Raw genomic sequence first — 18,493 nt, forward strand, 5'->3', positions numbered from 1 at the left:
AACCCAAACTGAGGTTTTTGACATTTAGGGGGTATAACCTGAATAAGCCACCTATGTCTCATGAATAAATGAGGTGGCAACAAATACAGAGAAACAAAAATTTTTTAACGTACTTGGGGGAAAAGAAATCATACCATTCCTCTTCTACCTAAAAGCAAGAATGCTGCCTTCTTCCGAATTATCTCTGGATTAAACCCTTATCCTAGGCGAGTGTCAAAAATCAGAAGTTGATTTCAGATACATCATTAACAAATGGTAGCTTCTTATTACTGTAGATGGTATGAATCATTCCAAAGGATGCATCTTTGCCAGCACTAGCAGCACAGCAAATCAAAGAGCTTCAGATGAGATTAGAAACAATGCCTGTTTGTTCCCAGATGGCACAGGCTAGAAGTGAAGTCAGCGCAAAGCAGGGTGGGCAGGATGGCCAGAGCCAAGGGAAGGAAGGAAAGCATCACGCTTTGGGGCAGCCTGCATCGGAGGAGGGGTCGCAATTTGAGCAGGGCAAAGAGGTCGTCCCTGGCTTTGACTGGCAGTGATTGTACAGGGGAAGGAGGTGGAGGAATGGCAGCTGAGATGGGAGGCTGATTTCTAAGGGACTGAACCAGTTGATAATAGGAGCCAGGTTCTTCCATCTCAGAGAAGGGAGTTACAAATATGAAGAAGAAAACTAGAATGCATTCTGTCCTGTTAGGTTAGAATTGGTTGCACCAGTGTAAATTAGTGGTTTTCCTCATATGTAAAACTGATGTAAAATACTGTGTGCATGTACACACATACACACTTATCCCTTAGCTCTGTCCACTAAGAGGGCTCAAGAGCATCAACACCCCAGGAGCAACGAGCGAGCACTAAGGCTTCTCAGTGCCATTCTCCGGTGAAGAAAACCAGAACTTCTTGGAGCTGATTTCTCTGCTGGAACAGAAAATATCTTGTTGAGCTTGGAACAGTGTTTTGCCAGAAAGCAAGGAAACACTCAAAGAATGATGAGAACATGTCAGAAGGACACAAAAAATTCTACCCAAATGTTTTTTTAAAAAATTAACACCAATCCTTCACAAACTCTTCCAAATTGCAGCAGAGGAAGGAACATTTCACAACTCATACCAAAACCAGACAAACACAACACAAGAAAAGAAAATTAAAGATCAATATCCTTATGAATAGAGCCCTGGTAGCACAGTGGTTAAGGGTTTAGCTGCTAACCAAAAGGTTACCAGTTCAAATCCACCAGCCACTCTTTGGAAACCCTGTGGGGTGGTTCTAATCTGTCTTGTAGGATAGCTATGAGTCGGAATTGACTCAACCACAATGGTTTTGCTTTATTATTGTTTTTTTTTTTGGTATCTTTATGAATAAGATGCAAAAATTCTCAAAATATACTAGCAAACCAAATCCAGCAAAACATAGAAACAGTGACTCACTATATGTATGGAAAGGGCCAGCTTGAGGCCAAACCCTGTGGGTTGGAATGGAATTAAAAGTATCAAAGACACAGGAAATGCTTGTGCATGCGCCTGTCTGCCTGTCTGCTGAGGGCCTAAACCAATGACCAAAAACCAAAAAACCAAACACATCAAGTCAATTCCAACTGACGGCGACCCTACAGGATAGATGAGAACTACGCCATAGGATTTCCAAGGCTGTAAGTCTTTATGGGAGCAAATCTTTCTCCCATGGAGCAGCTGGTGGGTTTGAACAACGGACCTTCCGGTTTGAAGCCAAGTGCTTTAACCACTGCGCCACCAGGGCTCCTAAACCAATGACACCTGGACACCATCAAGTCGCCCAGAGTCCAGGTCTGGGTTTCTAAATCCGCTGATCCACTAAAAAGAACCAGGGTTCCTTGGTGAAATGGCTAATTCCAGGGCAGGGGCAAGGAGGGCACAAGTTGAGTCTGGAATGCATTACTGTGCAGGAAGGAAGGAATGCTCAGAGAACGGTGGAAATATGTCCGAAGGACACAGGAACTAGTCCAAGAAGGCACCCCTTGGCCAAGTCTGGGGCAATCAGGGGTCATATGATGATAGTAACATATGTCACTATATGAGTAAAATGGGAATCCCTGCATCTATACCAAGACAGAAAGATAAACAGACAGACAGACAAGGGAAAGCTCTGCCTTACAGAATAATGCCAACCACCACATTCTAGAAAGACCAATGAAGTTAGAAAAATCACCATTTAACAGCTACCACAGTAATGGATTCAGCTAGAATCATCAATAGATGCAGAAAAACCAGCAGGTCAAAGTCTGATGAGGAATGAGATATTTACATAGTCTCAAAGAAATCTCCCCATGAATACTTAGTAAGACATTTAACTTCTCGTGAAGAAAACTGTAAGTTCCCTTTAACAAAGTGATCGAAGTTAACATCGCCAATAACGTAGCAAATCAACAATGCATGCCTCCCAATTTGATGTACTGAGAAGAACTTAGCATCATATTTGTGGTATTTCTGCCACAAAGAAGGACTGAAGAAGTGCTCCAAATTGAAAACCAAAGGGACAACACAGGACCCTGGTTGGATTCTAGACCTATAAAGGATATTATTGGAATGAGGGGCAAAACCTGAACAGGTCTGGGGGTTAGAAAGCATGCTAGATCAATGTTAATGTCCTGACCTTAGCAGTCACATTGGTTATGTAGGTGAATAGACTGGTATTCAGGAAATACATGCTGGGTGACTGGGATCGTGTCCTAGAAAGTTCTCACAAATGGCTCATAAATGTTAACCAAGTGGAGAGTCTAGGTGAACGGTATACAGTTCTGTGTATTATTTCTGTAACTTCTGTATAAATTTGAAATCACCTCAAGATAAAAAGTTAAAGAAGAAAACCTCTTACTTCTTTGGTTTTGGTCATGGTTTCCGCAATGATGCTGGCAGCTCCTGGGTCATCTGTCACAGGAATGAATGGCCGAGAAGAAGCTGAAGAAGCAGAGGGGGTCACTGCAGAGGGGGTCACTGCATCTTCAGAAGAAATGATCTAGTTTTTAAAGTACACAGGTGGGGGAAAGTTGAAGTGGAAACAACTCAGCACCATGGTACGTTTTCTACACAGGTCTAAAATGCCTTATCTGAAGCCACTTTGGGCCATTCAAAACATGTGTGATTTTACAAAGATAACACAGTACTTGACACATATCAGCTACCACCTCCAGCAGGATCCGGGGCAGTGCTGCAAAGTCAAGTACCTCCATACTCACAGTAAAACCTACTGATATTCACATGAGTACAACTAAAATGAGCTGCTCAACTCTTCAAGCTGGGTTTTTCCAAAACTTTTGGTTCTCAGAGCTTTTCAGATTTCAAAAATGTAGATAAATGACTTACACTTAAGGACTTTAGAAAATAATAAATCTACTTCCATTTAAACACTTAGAAAGCTCTTTTAAATAGAATACATTTCTAGTTCAGGGCAAAAATCAAAGTAGTAGATACAAAAACTCTAAATTAAGAGAAAGAATGACTGATATTTTCAAACACAAAGCTACTACCTTTTTCTTTCTAATATAACATTGCTTTATCATCTTATAACTTATTTTTTACCTCTCCTCTCTTTTCTTGCCATGGATTTGGACTCAATCTGTCTTCAATATCAACAGCCAGCACACATTCTTCTCCACTCATGGGACTGGCCATGGCAGGCACGTCAGAAGTGGGTGCTGGGGAGGAGAACGAGGGACACTCCACTGGTGCCATCATGCCGGCCGGCATCAGGGCTCCAACTACCGCATCTCTGTCACAACAGAAAGCCAAGCCTTTGGTGAAATGACATTTCAAGCTATACAACATGCGAGTTAGGAAGACAGGACAAGCTCTTACTGAAGGACTGCCTCACTTTTACAGAACTCGGGTGAAATACAGTTTTGGAAAAACACGGAACATTATCAGCATGTATTTATTGGTCAAAAGCTAAATGTTTACTTGGATGTTATTTATTTGGTGAAAATCTACCAAACATAAAAATCAGAACAGAATATAACCATAAGAAAAGTTCTTGGGTTGTTGTTACAGCCTGAGGGCCAGCTACTTCAACATCAGGTAATTTTCTACTTATTGAAAGCCTGCGATGTACCAAGGGGCCTCGCCTGGGCAATAAGATGTACCAAGGGGCCTCGCCTGGGCAATAAGGACAAAATGCCCTCTCAACAATTCACTCTGGTTTTGTTCTGAAGTGCAGGGTCCTGACTGCTTAACGGTTCATATATAAGTGTTTATTCCTATTTTCAGGTCTGTAACCATGATACATTAATAGATGAGCAACTTATTTAGGTTATGAGAAAGTAGAAGCAAAATACTGGAAAACGTAGTATTATCAAAACTCTACCTTATCGAGTGTTTAACTGAACAAGATGATCCCATTCCCGCTGCTGTCAAGTTAATTCCAGCTCATAGCGACCCTACAGCACAGAGTAGAACTGCCCCATAGAGTTTCCAAGGAGCGCCTAGTGGAGCCAAACGGCTGACTTTTTGGTTAGCAGCCCTAGTTCTTAACCACTACACCACCAGGGTTTCCTGAAGAAGATGATAGGTGGTCTTAAATATTACTGTGGACTGTTGTTGTTGTGCGGTTAGGTGCCGTCAAGTTCATGTCACTTCACAGTGACCCTACATACAACACAGCGAAGCACCGCCTGGTCCTGCACCGTCCTCATAATTACTATCAACTAATTCTTCCTCAATTTCCCCAAAAAGAATAATGAAAAGAATTCTAACTTGTAATTTCGATGCTCACTAAAGAAAGCAAAAAGTTACCATCATTCACCATCAAAGGGAATACTACCTACAACTCACAGTATATAAAGACAATAACACATTCCTGGAGACACCCAGTCCATCAAAAAATTACAAAACCCCAACCTCCCATAATTGCGAGATTTCTGACACTGGCAAACAGCCCACCTGGCATACGTGAGCTGGAGCGCTGTAAGGACATGAGATAAGGCCTGCTGTTTGGCCAGATTTCCATCCAGTGACAAGAGAATCTTGGCGAGAGAAGGGCGGTTTGGCTTAGAATTATTTGCACCACTGATTTTATTACTGGCAGCAGGAGAATCAGCATCTGAAGGCACACCTAAAAGAGGAAAATAATTTGGTTCTATTTTAAAAATCACAGTTTTTCCTGTTTCTGACCTTTCAGTTCAGTTCCAAAACACATTTTGATCTGCATTTTGCAATTTTGTAGAGTAGGGATTAGGCAATGGCATTTCAGAATAAAAATATCTTATTTATACTTCTATAAAGAAGCTATTTTCAGCAACGGTTCACTCTAATTGTGGAAAAATGAAGACACTTTGACAAAATATTCTTCTAACAGTTTATACTACAGACACACAATCTGTAAAAATGCTACAATACCTACCTATATTTTCTTAGCCCTAAAGTGCATGACAAAAAATCATCCAAAATGATATACCATAAGCAGTCTTATCAGACACATGCCCCAACTCACCGCCCTGAGAGAATTTTCAGGCCTGGGTACGAGGACGAGAACCAGGCAGAACTTAGCAGACCCTCTGATTGGAGGAGACAAAGCAGAGAATCAGGGAGACAAAGGTGGCAAGAGTCCACAAGACAGGGTCACAGAGGAGAATGCTGCCCAGAGAGAGCCCTGGGGGTCTGCAGGTGCCCGCCCTCAGTCCTATTCCCACCCCACCCCCACCAAAGGCTCAACAGAGGGCGATGAGTGTGGGCATGAGAGGAAACTGCCCAAAGCCAAAGGAAGAAATATGTGAAAGGACTAGAGGCAACAACACCCAGTGAACAGAATACTGCCTGTTCGAAGCAGCCAGAGCGGAAACTTTCCTAATTCACAGGGCTGGTAGAGGACTCAGAAGGGCTCTCCTCAGTGGTGGAGAATAACTAGCCCAGACTTCTGTAGCTCTTCACCACCGTCTGTCAGTCTGTCATACTGTGGAAGCCTGCATGTTGCTATGTTGCTGGAAGCTATGCCACCAGTATTTCAAATACCAGCAAGGTTATCTTGGTAGACAGGTTTCAGCAGAGCTTCCTGACCAAGACAGAGTAAGAAGATAAGCCTGGTGATACACTCCCTTAAAATCAGCCAACGAAAACCCTATGCATCCCAACAGATACAGTGCTAGAAGTGGCTGGAAGACACTCAAAACACACAGTGGCCACGACAATGGGCTCCAGGATACCAATGATCACGACGATGGCACAGGACCGTACGGTGCGTCATTCTGTTGCACGGGGGGTTGCTGTGAGTCAGAACCTACTAACTCAACGTCAGCTAACAACAACAACACTAGCAGCTCTGGACCCACCGAACAAATTCAAACCAAGACCCAAAGGATAAAATTGTTTCAGAGTAACTTAACTGCATTGAAGAACAAAGCTCAAGAAGATTTACAGACATGCAAAAGCTCTCCAGGAACATACAGAGTAAAATTCACAACCAAAAATTACCACTTAGGCAGAAAATCAGGAAAACACATGCAAATATAAAAATAATGACTAGGAAAATCAACTGCTGAAAACTGACCCAGATGTTAGAATCAGCAGACAGGGAAATTCAAACACTTACTGCAGCTGTATTCTGTATGTTCAAAAGGAGAACTAGAGACATGAAAGATATAAAAATGCCCAAATCAAACTTCTAGAGATGGAACTACAATGTCTAAGATTAAAAATACACTGGTGGGATTAACCACACGTTAGAAAACAGAGATTAGTGAATCTTTAGATATAGCAATAGAAACAATCCAAAATAAAACTCAGAGAAAAAAATGTAAACAATGGACAAAGCATCAGTGACCTGTGGGGAAGCTTCAAAAGACCTAATACATATGGAGGTGAGCTCCTGAAGAAGAAAGAGGGGAGTATAGGGAAAAAATGCTTCAAGAAATAACTGAAAGTTTTCCAAATTTGATGAAAACTATGTAAAACCACAAATCCAAAAGGCACAACAAACCAAGAGCATAACAAACATAAAGACAATATTTTCAAAAAAGCTAAAGCAGAAAATTCACAGCAACATACATTAATAGATGCAGAAAAAGCATGGCAGAATTCAATACCCATTTGTGATAAAAACTCTCAGAGAATTAGGAAAATAGATTAACTTTTTCACTTTATAACAAAGATCTTCAAACACCCACAGCTAACATCACACTTAAGGGTGAAATACTGAATCCATTTACTCTAAGATCATGAACAAGTCAAGGATGTCTCCTGTTGCCACTTACTAAACACAGTGCAGGTCAGCCCTAGCTTATGACAGGGTTCCACTCCAACCACTCTGCCCTAAGTTGGTTCTGACGTAAACTGAATACCTTGTTTTTTCTTTTTTTTATTAGTTTGCATTACTATTGCCTTTTATTATTAGTATCTTTATAAATGTGATCTTTATTTGTCTTTGAGGGTTAGAAACATCACATATAAACTTACAGATGTATTTTAATTTTTGGATTTGTTGTTGTTAGGTACCATTCAGTTGGTTCTGACTCATAGGGACCCTAGGTACTACAACGAAACACTGCCCGGTCCTGCACCATCCTCATAATCGTTGTTATGCTTGGGCCCACTGTTGCAGCCACTGTGTCAATCAACTTCGTTGAGGGTCTTCCTTTTTTCCACTGATCCTGTACTTTACCAGCCATGATGTCCTTCTAGAGGGACCGATCCCTCCTAACAATATGTCCAAAGCATGTAAGACGCCGTCTCACCATCCTTGCTTCTAAGGAGCGTTCTGGTTGCACTTCTTCCAAGACAGATTTGTTCCTTCTTTGGCAGTCCATAGTATATTCAATATTCTTTGCCAGCACCGCAATTCAAAGGCATCAATTCTTCTTTGGTCTTCTTTATTCATTGTCCAGCTTTCACATGTATTTGATGCAACTGAAAATACCATGGCTTGGGTCAGGCACACCTTAGTCTTCAAGGTGACATCTTTGCTCTTCAACAGTTTGAGGAGGTCCTTTGCAGCAGATTTGCCCAATGCAATGTGTTATTTGATGTCTTGACTGCTGCTTCCATGGCTGTTAATTGTGGATCCAAGTAAAATGAAATCCTTGACAACTTCAATCTTTTCTCCGTTTATCATGATGTTGCTCATTGGTCCAGTTGTGAGGATTTTGTTTTCTTTATGTTGAGGTTTTCTTTATGCTGTGGTCTTTGATCTTCATTAGTAAGTGCTTCAAGTCCTCTTCACTTTCAGCAAGCAAGGTTGTGTCATCTGCATAATGCGGGTTGTTAATGCATAATGCGGGTTGTTAATGAGTCTTCCTCCAATCCTGATGCCCAGTTCTTCTTCATGTACCCCAGCTTCTCGGTTTATGTGCTCAGCATACAGGTTGAATAGGTATGGTGAAAGAATACAACCCCGATGCACACCTCTTATGTCCAGCTTCTCGGATTATTTTCTCAGCATACAGACTGAAGAGCTATGGTGAAAGGCTACAACCCTGACGCACACCTTCCCCAATCATAAACCAAAAAAAACCTTAAACTTTTTAAAAATATATTTTCATACATACATAAAAAATACACATATCATAAAAATTTACTCTGATGATGAAGAACTGCACAATGTTGGCATCTTGTCTACTGTGGAAGTTTCTGGATCATCTGGGTCATCCCTGGGGAAGGGGAGATGGCATTTCTAGTCAGGAAATCAGTGACAGTTGTCTGTATGGCCTTTTCTTTTTTTCCTCACTTATTTCATGGTAATATCTCACTGCTTCTCAAATCTGCCTATTGACTCCAGCAAAGCAATCAGCATTTGGGTCCATGTTTTCAAGCAACTGAAGCCCCTGATTTAGTTTAGAAAACTAGATCTCTTTGGCAGTGCTTGGAACAGTAAATCATAAAATTGAACATCTGAGAATGATAACATCAGTAAATTACATGTTGCAACAATGTATGCAGTACATATTACTAACAACAAAATGTTGAAAAAAAAAAAACAACAGACGGTTGCAGGTGTGGTTTGCCATAACTTAAATACAGCCTAAATCATGGACAATCTGTATGGAAAGTACATTAAAGCTGGAAAAGGAAATAAAAGGCGTGCACTTTGGTAAGAAAGAAATAAAACTACCAAAGTTTATAGATGACATAATCGTTTACACAGAGAATCCCAAGGAATCTACAAAAAGAACTTCTAGTCCTACTAAATGAATTCAGCAAGGTCACAAGATACAAGATAAATGTCCAAAAACTAACTGCATTGCTATATACTAGCAATGAACATGTAGAAACCAAAATTAAAAATACAGTACCATTTACTATCACTCAAAAAAAAGTACACAGGTATAAATCTAACAAAGCATGTATAAGATTTGTATTCTATAAACTACAAAACACAGCTAGTAAAAGAAATAAATGAAAATCTAAAGAGAAGCATACCATGTTCATGCACTGGAAGACAAACAACATAGTACAGATGTAAATTCTACTCCAACTAACATACAGACCTAATGCAATTTCTATCAAAATTCCAGCAAGAATTTCTGTAGATACAAACAAGATTATTCTAGGAAAAACTTTAAGACATGGCACCAAACAAAAATTCCTTAGACTTGACAACAAAAGGACAATCCTTAAAAGAAAAAAATGACAAATTAGACTTGACCAAATTTTAAAACTTTTGCTTGGCTAACAACCTTGTTAACAGTATGAAAAGTCAAGTCATAGACTAGAAGAATATACTTATAAACCACATAGCCAACAGAGCACTAGTATCTAAATAAAGTATATGAAGAACACTTTAAACAGTTAAAAAAAAAAAAAATTAAAAAGTGGGCAAAAGACATGAAAAAGATAATTTACCAAAGAGTAGATATGAATGGTAAATAGGCATATGAAAAGATATTTAAGGTAATTAGCCACTTTTCTTGTTAGGTGTTGTCAAGTTGATTTTCGACTCAGCAACCCCATGTGACAGAGTGAAGCTATCGCCCATAGGGTTTTATTGGTTGTAATCTTTATGGAAACACATCGCCAGGTCTTACTGCCAATGGAGCTGCTGGGTGGGTTCAAAACACCAACCTTTCTGTTAGCAGCCCAGCCACCAGGGCTCCAAGTAGCCATTAAAACCCAAAAACCAAATCTGTTGCCATCAAGTTGATTCCGAATCTCAGTGACCCTATAGCCAGAGTAGAACTGCCCCATAGGGTTTCCAAGTGACATTAACTTCTGGTGGATTTGAAGTGCTGACCTTTTGGTTAGCAGCTGAGATCTTAACCCATGTGCCACCAGGGCTAAAATTAGCTATTGAGGAAATGAAAATTAAAACCACAATGAAATATCACCACACCTATCAGAATGCCTAAATTAAAAAATTGTGATAACACCAAATGCTGACAAGGATACAGAAAAACCTGATTTCTCGAACACTGCTAGTGAGAACGGAAAGTGGTGCAGCTGCTCCGGAAAACGGTCTGGCAGTTCTTCATCAAACTAAACATGAACTGGATCCAGCAATCACTCTTCGACATTTATCCCAGAGAAATAAAAACTTATGTTCACACAAAGACCTGTACGTGAATCTTCACAACAGGTTCATTTGTAATAGCCAAAACCTAAAAATAACTCATATGTCCTTCAATGGATTAATGGTTAAATCATGGGATTCTACTCAATAATAAAAAGCAATAAACCATTGATATATACAACTTGGATGAATCTCTAAACACTTCTGCTGAATGAAAAAAGCCAATCTGTACAGGTTATACACACAATGTGGCATGAAAAGAGATAGAAGACGACTAACATGGAGCTATTTGAGTAATAAAAACCGGAAAGGAGGAGACTAAAGTCAAGCTTCACCTTATCTACCCCAGGAAAAGTAACAGCACAGGGAGTGTCTTAGTCATCTAGTGCTGCCATAACAGAAATACCACAAGTGAATGGCTTTAACAAAGAGAATTTACTTCCTCACAGTCCAGTAGGCCACAAGTCCAAACTCAGGGCATCAGCTCCAGGGGGAAGGCTTTCTCTCTTTGTCAGCTCTAGAGAGAGATCCTTGTGTCAATCTTCCCCTGGACTAGGAGCTTCTCTGCACAGGAACCCTGGGTCTAAAGAATGAGCTCAGCTCCTGGCACTGCTTTCTTGGTGGTATGAGGTACCCCCATCGCTGCTTGTTTCCCTTTCATCTCTTGTAACACAAAAGGTGGTGCAGGCCACACACACTGGGAAACTCCCTTTATATTGGATCAGGGGTGTGACCTCAGTAAGGGTGTTACCATCCCACCCTAATCCTCTTAGCATAAAATTAGAATCACAAAATGGAAGACAACCACACAATACTAGGAAACATGGCCTAACCAAGTTGACACATATTTTGGGGACACCTTATTCAAACCGTGACAGGGAGGTTAGGTGACTTGCCCTGTTTTGTACAGCTATTAACTGGTGAAGCCAGACAATCACATTTCAGTTATTTATAAAAGCCAATGGCACCTAGAGACCAAAGGTCACCTCATGGGGGGCAGATACTTGTATTATAATAAAGATACAAGTCCCTTAAAAATAAATCAATTGTGTTTACATATTCTAACAAAGGACAACTTGAATGTTTTTACAGAGTAACAAGGAACAACTGAAATTTAAAAAACACCGTTTAGTATTAACAATATTAAACTCTGACAAAAGGTGTGCAAGACCAGTAGACTGAAAACTTGAAAATACTGCTGAGAGAAATTAAAGACCTAAATAAATGGAGACAAATACTGTGTTCATGGGTTGAAAGATTCAATATCATTAAGATATGAATTCTCTCCAAATTGACCTCTTAGATTCAATGCAATCCTGATCAAAATCACTCACAGATTTTTTTATAAATATTGACAAGCTGATTCTAAAAATTACATGGAAATGCAAATGACATAGAACAGCCAAAACATCTTTAAAAAAGAGGAACAAAGCTAATGGACCATCCACCTGACAAGGCTTTTTATAAAGCGGAAGGCAGTATGGAATTGGCATCAAAATACACACAAAATCAACAAAACAGAATTCAGAGTCCAGAAATAGATCCACGCATGACAGACAACTGATTTTTGACAACAGTGCAAAGGCAATTCAATAGAGAAAGGGTAGTATTTTTAACAAACGCAGCTGAAACAACTAGACACCCACATGCAAAAAAGGAACTCTGATCCACACCTCATACCATTTGACCAAAGACCAAGCACAGGCCTAAATAAAGGACGGTTTTGTTTTTTTTTTTATAAAACTTCTAGGAGAGAACACAGGGAGAGAATCTACGATCTTAAGTTAGTCAAAGATTTTTTTGGATATAACACCAGAGGGATAATCCATAAAAGAAAAACTGGATAAACTTAGACTTCATCAAAATTAAAAACTTTTGTTCTTTAAAATGCACCTGTGAAGAGAAAAAGACAAGCCACACAGAGGAAAAGTATCTTCCAGTCACATATCTGATAAAAAGACCTGTATCCAGAATACATAAAGAGCCCTCAAAACAATAAGAAAACAACCTAATTTTAAAAATGGGACAAAGATGTGAACAAATACTTCCCCCCATAAAGATATTTAGATGATAAATAAGCAAGACGCTTGACATCATTAGTCACCGTTGTTGTAGCTGGGTGCCACGGAGTCGGCTCCAGCTCATAGCAACCTTTTGTATAACAGAACGAAACACTGCCCAGTCCTTCGCCATCCTCGTAATTGTGGCTATGTTTGAGCCCAGTGTTGCTGCCACTGTGTCAGTCAGTCTATCTCATTCAGGGTCTCCCTCTTTTTCACTGACCCTCTACTTCACCAAGTATGTCTTTCTCCAGTGATTGGTCCCCCCTAACAAAATGTCCAAAGTAAGTAAAACAAAGTCTTACCACCCTTGGTTCTAATGAACATTCTGGCTGTACCTTCTCCAAGGCAGATTTGTTTGTTCTGTGGTAGTCTGTGATATATTCAATATCCTCTACCAATACCAAAATTTAAATGTGCCAGCTCGTCTTTGGTCTTCCTTTTTCGCTGTCCAGCTTTTGCATTTATGAGGTGACTGAAAATATGAAGACTTGGTCAGGCGTACCTCCATCCTCAAAGTGACATTAACTTTTGGCAAGCAAGGCTGTGTCATCTACTTATCTCAGGCTGTTAATGAGTCTTCCTCCAATCCTGATGCCACATTCTTCTTCATATAGCCCTCATATTATCTGTTTAGCACGTAGACTGAATAAATGGGGTAAAAGAATACAATCCTGCTGCACAACTTTTCCAATTTTAAACCAGACAGTATCGTATCCCCTTGTTGTGGTTCAACAACTGCCTCTTGATCTGTGTACAGAATCCACGTGAGCACAATTACTGTATTTTTACACAAATAATGCGCGCCTGTAAAAAAAAAAATTTAGCATAGCACGCGTATGAAAATACCTCATTGGGGGAGGGAACGGTTGGCAAACAAACATATAAGGCGTGTGTTATCTATGTAAGAATATGGTTAAGTGTTCTGGAATTCCCACTTTTCATAATGTTATCTATAGTTTGGTATGAGCCACACAGTCAAATACCTTCATGTAGTCAATAAAACACTGGTAAAGATCTTTCTGGTATTCTCTGCTTTCAGCCAAGATCCAGCTGACGTCAGCAATGAAATCCCTCATACAACGTCCTCTTCTGAACCAGCTTGAGCTTCTGGGCAATTCTCTCTCAATGTATAGCTTCGTCTGTTTTTGAATTATCTTCATCAAAATTTTGCTAGCGTGAGATATTAATGATATTGTTCAATAATTTCTCTATTTTCTTCGGTTGTCTTTCTTTGGAATGGGCACAAATGTGGATGTCTTTTAGTTAGTTGGCCAGGCAGCTGTCTTCCAAATTTCCTGACACAGGTCAGTAACCACTTCCAGATCTGCACCACTAGCCATCAGGGAAATGCAGACTGGCACTACGACCACACACCAGACGGGCTAAAATTAAAAGGACTGACCTACTAATACTGGCCAGAATTTAGAACTCCGGAACTCTCACCCACTGCTAGTGGTTCCCACTTTGAAAGACACTTTATCAGTATTTTAAGAAATTAAACATCCAATTATTCTACTCCTATTTCCACCCAAGAGAAATACAAGCTGATGTCCACACAAAAACTTGTCCATAAGTGTTCACAGCAATTTTGTTTTTATAGCCCAAAACTGGGAACAACCCAAACATCCATCAACAAGTGAACGCATGTGCACACTGTGGCTATACATCCGTAAATGAAATTCTGTTCAACAATAAAGAAAACGAAGTGCTGATCCACGCAACACTGACCAATCTCAAGGTGATTATACTGACTGAAAAAGGTGAGATTCAGAAAAAGAATATATACTGTATGATTCCATTTATATAAAGTTCCAGAAAATGCAAAGGGATCGACAGTGACAGAGAGCAAGCGTATGACTGGCTGTGGGAGGCTGGGGAGGAGGGGTTAACGAAGGAAGGGGGGTTACAGTTAGGGTGACGCTTTCACAGCGCACATATGTCAAAGGAGATGAAAGTGTACACCCTAAATACATACAGTGAATTGAACGAAGATGTTAAAAAGGAAAAGAAGCCTTGCAGTGTCTACCTCTGACTGGTAGTCATTATATGAGGAGCCTTCTCCACATGCTAACGTCAACAACCCTGCCAGCGTTTTAACCTAACATAAACAGAAGAGTCAGCATCACACTGTCTTACAAATTGTCATTCAGCACGCACACGTCACCAGAGCGCAACACAAAGTTCGGTGGGATGTCAAAGAACGTAGGGCTAATCCCTAATCTGCTATTAAACAGCTACAACGTTATCACGTAGAAAAGAATCTCTTAAAACGCAAATCCGTGTTACCTAGATAGGAAGCACCTAGAGAGTCTCTCGCCGTTTGGAAGAGAACTGGCTCGTGGACAGAGGGCGTTGCCACGTCAACGGTTGTCCACGCCACACTGTGGGATGACCCGCAGGCCACACGTGTAATTTTCTGCCCTTCCAGGCCTTGGACAAGTGTGGGCTTTCTATTGACTGTGGTTGTGCCATTGCCCTGCTGTCCATGGTCATTGTCACCCCAAGCGTATACCTGTTTCAAAAAAAATTAGAATTTTTCAATCTTCCAGAACATTTTCTTCAACTCTACTTCAAAATGCTTAAAGAACATACCCAGGCACTTGAAAGAATTAGGCTGTTAAAAGCAAAGAGAAAACCACTTCACGACCTTACAACAAGGCATCCGTGTACTAAAATTCTGAGAAAAATTTAATCATGGAAATGCTTGCCATGATTATAAACAAGCATTTATTTAAAGTCAATGCAGTTAATTTACCTACTCTGTCCTGTTACAGAAAACAAGGAAGGTCCTATCTTCAGCTAAGTACAATAATTAATTTTTTCCTTTATTTTACAAAGAAAAATTATCAAAAACAATATGCTTATGTTTCCAGTAACTTGCTTCTTGGCATTACAGAATCTTAAGGTATAATTCATTTTTTAAAATTAATTTTGTTAAAAAAAAATTAGTGTTAATTTTGTTGTCATAATGATTTAAAAATGTATATCATTTATGAGTCTGTCATGCTTGTCTAGGCAGAAGAATGAGTAAAACTTCTCAAGTACAACTCCCCGCTAAACATCCATTCTCTAACGTAAGCCACTGCTCATACCTTACCAACAAAAACAGTATTTTGAGTTTCCATGTGGACTTTAGATTCAACTGCTTTAGAAACAGTGGGAAATTCCACTACTTCCCAACATATGTCAACCAACGTATTCCCACTACGTTACCACCCATGCTGACAAGTGGAAGGAGAGACACTACTGAACAAGGTGCTGCGGTCTCACCCTCCTGGCTCCTCATACACCAAAGATTGCCTTATTTCATTACAAATGACCATCCCCAATAGAAGAGCCCATGCTGCCACAGGCAGCCACACCTTACCTGCCCTGCGTCAGTGACAGCCAGGCAATGCAGAGCACCAACAGCCACATGCACGATCTTCTTTCCCCTCAGCCCCTCCACCACCTGTGGCTTCCGCACATGGACATCAGAGCCATGACCCAGCCTGAAGTAATCCCCCTTGCCCCTACAAGGAGGTAAACAGTGTGAGTTTTAACATGCTACAGTTTCAGAATGCTACACAAAGCAACAATTGTTCACAGCTTTTAGAGCAAGCTCAATGATAACATCATACACAGTACTCAGGGTCCTTGAAATCGTTATACAATCATGTATCATCAATTCAAGTTAATTCCTTAATTTTGATAGCAACATAATTCATATGTCTTTTACTGTTGTATGTATTCCCATAAAGAGATGAAAAGCACAACAAACAACTTCAAATGCCTCTAAAAAATCATATATGGTGTAATTCTAAAGTTGCCTCTATGTTACGAGAGTCAAAATCAGTATTTGTCATACTGTCCGAGGTCAATTTTGGCTGTCCACTCCTTTAAACTTTAATAAGCTTTCACAAGATACACACGTGGATTTTTCTCAGGATCAAAGAAATCAGAAATTCATTTTCCTCCCATTTTATCACTAGGCTTCTGACCTGGTAAGAGAGTGGAAGAAATTCTCTAAAGAAACCTCACCTAAAGAGGAAAGAAAATTGGCCTAAAATTCTTTTAGTGTTCTTTTCAAAATGACCCAGATATAACTGGAAACGTCTTCCTGTAATATTGTCACTAATTCCAACTCACTATCTATATAAAAAGGCCAAAGATGCCTGGCTGAATAAGGAAATGAAGGCGTGACAATCCAGTGGCAGGGGGCCTGAGGTTGAGGCCAACAAGCAAACCAGACGTTTCCTGCACATCAGGACCCCCACAACCATAGACACATCTGGGATAACGGGGAATCTTACCTACCATGTCCACACCACTCCCGACTTAGTAAGAGCCAAGGAAAACTGAGCGCCACACTCAATCTGGCAAACTCCCTGTCCATTCAGTCGTTCGATGTTCTGGGGAATGTTACAGCCTTCACTTCCTCCCCGGCCCAATTTTCCAAAGTCGCCATCACCCCAGGAGAATACCAAACCTAGATTTAAAAATATATATACTTCAGGCCAGTGCTTCATAACATTACTGTTTACCATGGGCACACATCACAGTCAGCGCTCACCTTCATCGGTCAAAGCGAGAGTCTGTGCATCTCTACTCCCACATGCAACCTGGATTACTCTGTGACCAAGAAGAACTTTCACCTATTCAATCACAAATTTAAAAATAAGCACAGGCGCTGAGAAAGCAGGAGACATTTTTCCTACAGACTGAAAGTCATAATGCACTTGTCTTTAAAGTGCTTCCCTAGACTCGATGCTTATCGTCTCTTAAAATCACCAGGTGATGAAAGTTTTTGTAAGCAACAAAAACGTATAAACTCACCATTTTGGGCTTCAACTGTGTGGTGTTATCCCCATGCCCCAACCGACCATACTCTCCAAGGCCCCAGGTATACAACTCCCCGCTGGACGTGATGGCTGCACTGTGAGAGCTCCCACAGGCGATGTCCCGGATGCGCTTTGTTTTCAGGGCCTCGATCAGCCTCGGCTTGTCACAGTTCCTAAGACAAAAGGAAATCACCCTTTCCAAAATGAACCATCCTTTTTAAAGGGGGGGGGGGGGGGACATCTACATTGGTTCAAATTTAGTCAAAACAACATCTACAGATTAACCCAACTATGAAACCTTAAAACAGAACATGAAACCAAATCATATTCATTGAAATTAAAAATTTTTTAAAGATCCATTTATATAATCTACCCTATTTTAATTTTCTGCAAAAGAACAACTAAAAAATGCACTCTTGTTATCAGTAACAGCTTCTTATCAGCAAGTTAAGACTGAAGAAAATATTCTTACATTCTGCTGAAGTGTCCAAGTTTTCCATCGTCACCTTCACCCCACGAAAACACTTTGCCATCAACGGTTAAGGCTGTAGCATGCCGACCACCTGCAACATTCACACAGGTAGTAACTCCCAAAAACTAGTCACAAAAAGTTCACGGGGTACGACCTATTTTGCCTGGCACGCACTATGTACTCAATGATTAAGCATCGAAAAACGAGTAAAGAGAATCAAGACTTGAGTTATCATGAAAAGATTTCTGGGTGAAAAATATGTAAAATAAATGAACTTTATTAAATTACAAATTTCAACATCTGAAAGAAATTTACTAGCAAAGAAGTAAAGTAATGCTGATTATTAATGGGATTCTGGTTATGTTAAATATAAAAAGATCAAAATTCAGATGGAAAAAGTAAAAATAAATATATTTGTGACTAGACCATTTATCAAAACACAAGGACAAATTAAGCTTCTGAGACATGCCACCATCTTCAATTAAGGCACCATATCACTCTTTCTGCTCGTGCTTCCCCAGCACAAAACATTCTCCCGGTACATTCCTCTCCCTGCCTCAGGATTGCAAACTACAGTCTTTACTGGCATGACCTCTCTTTACACATCTGGGGCAGACAGGGCTCCCAGTCCACCCAACACCTACCCTCCCTTGTCTTTATGAACAGAGCCGCCATAT

At 40.2% G+C, this 18,493-nt stretch overlaps 1 protein-coding gene across 5 annotated transcripts in view; it reads right to left on the reverse strand.

The window, feature by feature from the left end:
- HERC2 (HECT and RLD domain containing E3 ubiquitin protein ligase 2) overlaps positions 1-18,493 on the reverse strand; it is a 316,687-nt gene that overhangs the window by 76,986 nt on the left and 221,208 nt on the right. For all 5 annotated transcript variants that reach the window (XM_049906042.1, XM_049906045.1, XM_049906044.1 and 2 more), the window contains exons 61-69: positions 17,817-17,907; positions 17,340-17,517; positions 17,077-17,158; positions 16,821-16,992; positions 15,892-16,036; positions 14,811-15,036; positions 4,908-5,079; positions 3,552-3,741; positions 2,848-2,988 (exon numbers count right to left, since the gene is read on the reverse strand). In XM_049906042.1, coding sequence (XP_049761999.1) covers positions 2,848-2,988; positions 3,552-3,741; positions 4,908-5,079; positions 14,811-15,036; positions 15,892-16,036; positions 16,821-16,992; positions 17,077-17,158; positions 17,340-17,517; positions 17,817-17,907 — 1,397 coding nt within the window. The remainder of the gene's footprint in view (positions 1-2,847; positions 2,989-3,551; positions 3,742-4,907; positions 5,080-14,810; positions 15,037-15,891; positions 16,037-16,820; positions 16,993-17,076; positions 17,159-17,339; positions 17,518-17,816; positions 17,908-18,493) is intronic.

Source organism: Elephas maximus, chromosome 13 (assembly GCF_024166365.1).
Source record: "Elephas maximus indicus isolate mEleMax1 chromosome 13, mEleMax1 primary haplotype, whole genome shotgun sequence".
NCBI classification, from domain to species: Eukaryota; Metazoa; Chordata; class Mammalia; order Proboscidea; family Elephantidae; genus Elephas; species Elephas maximus.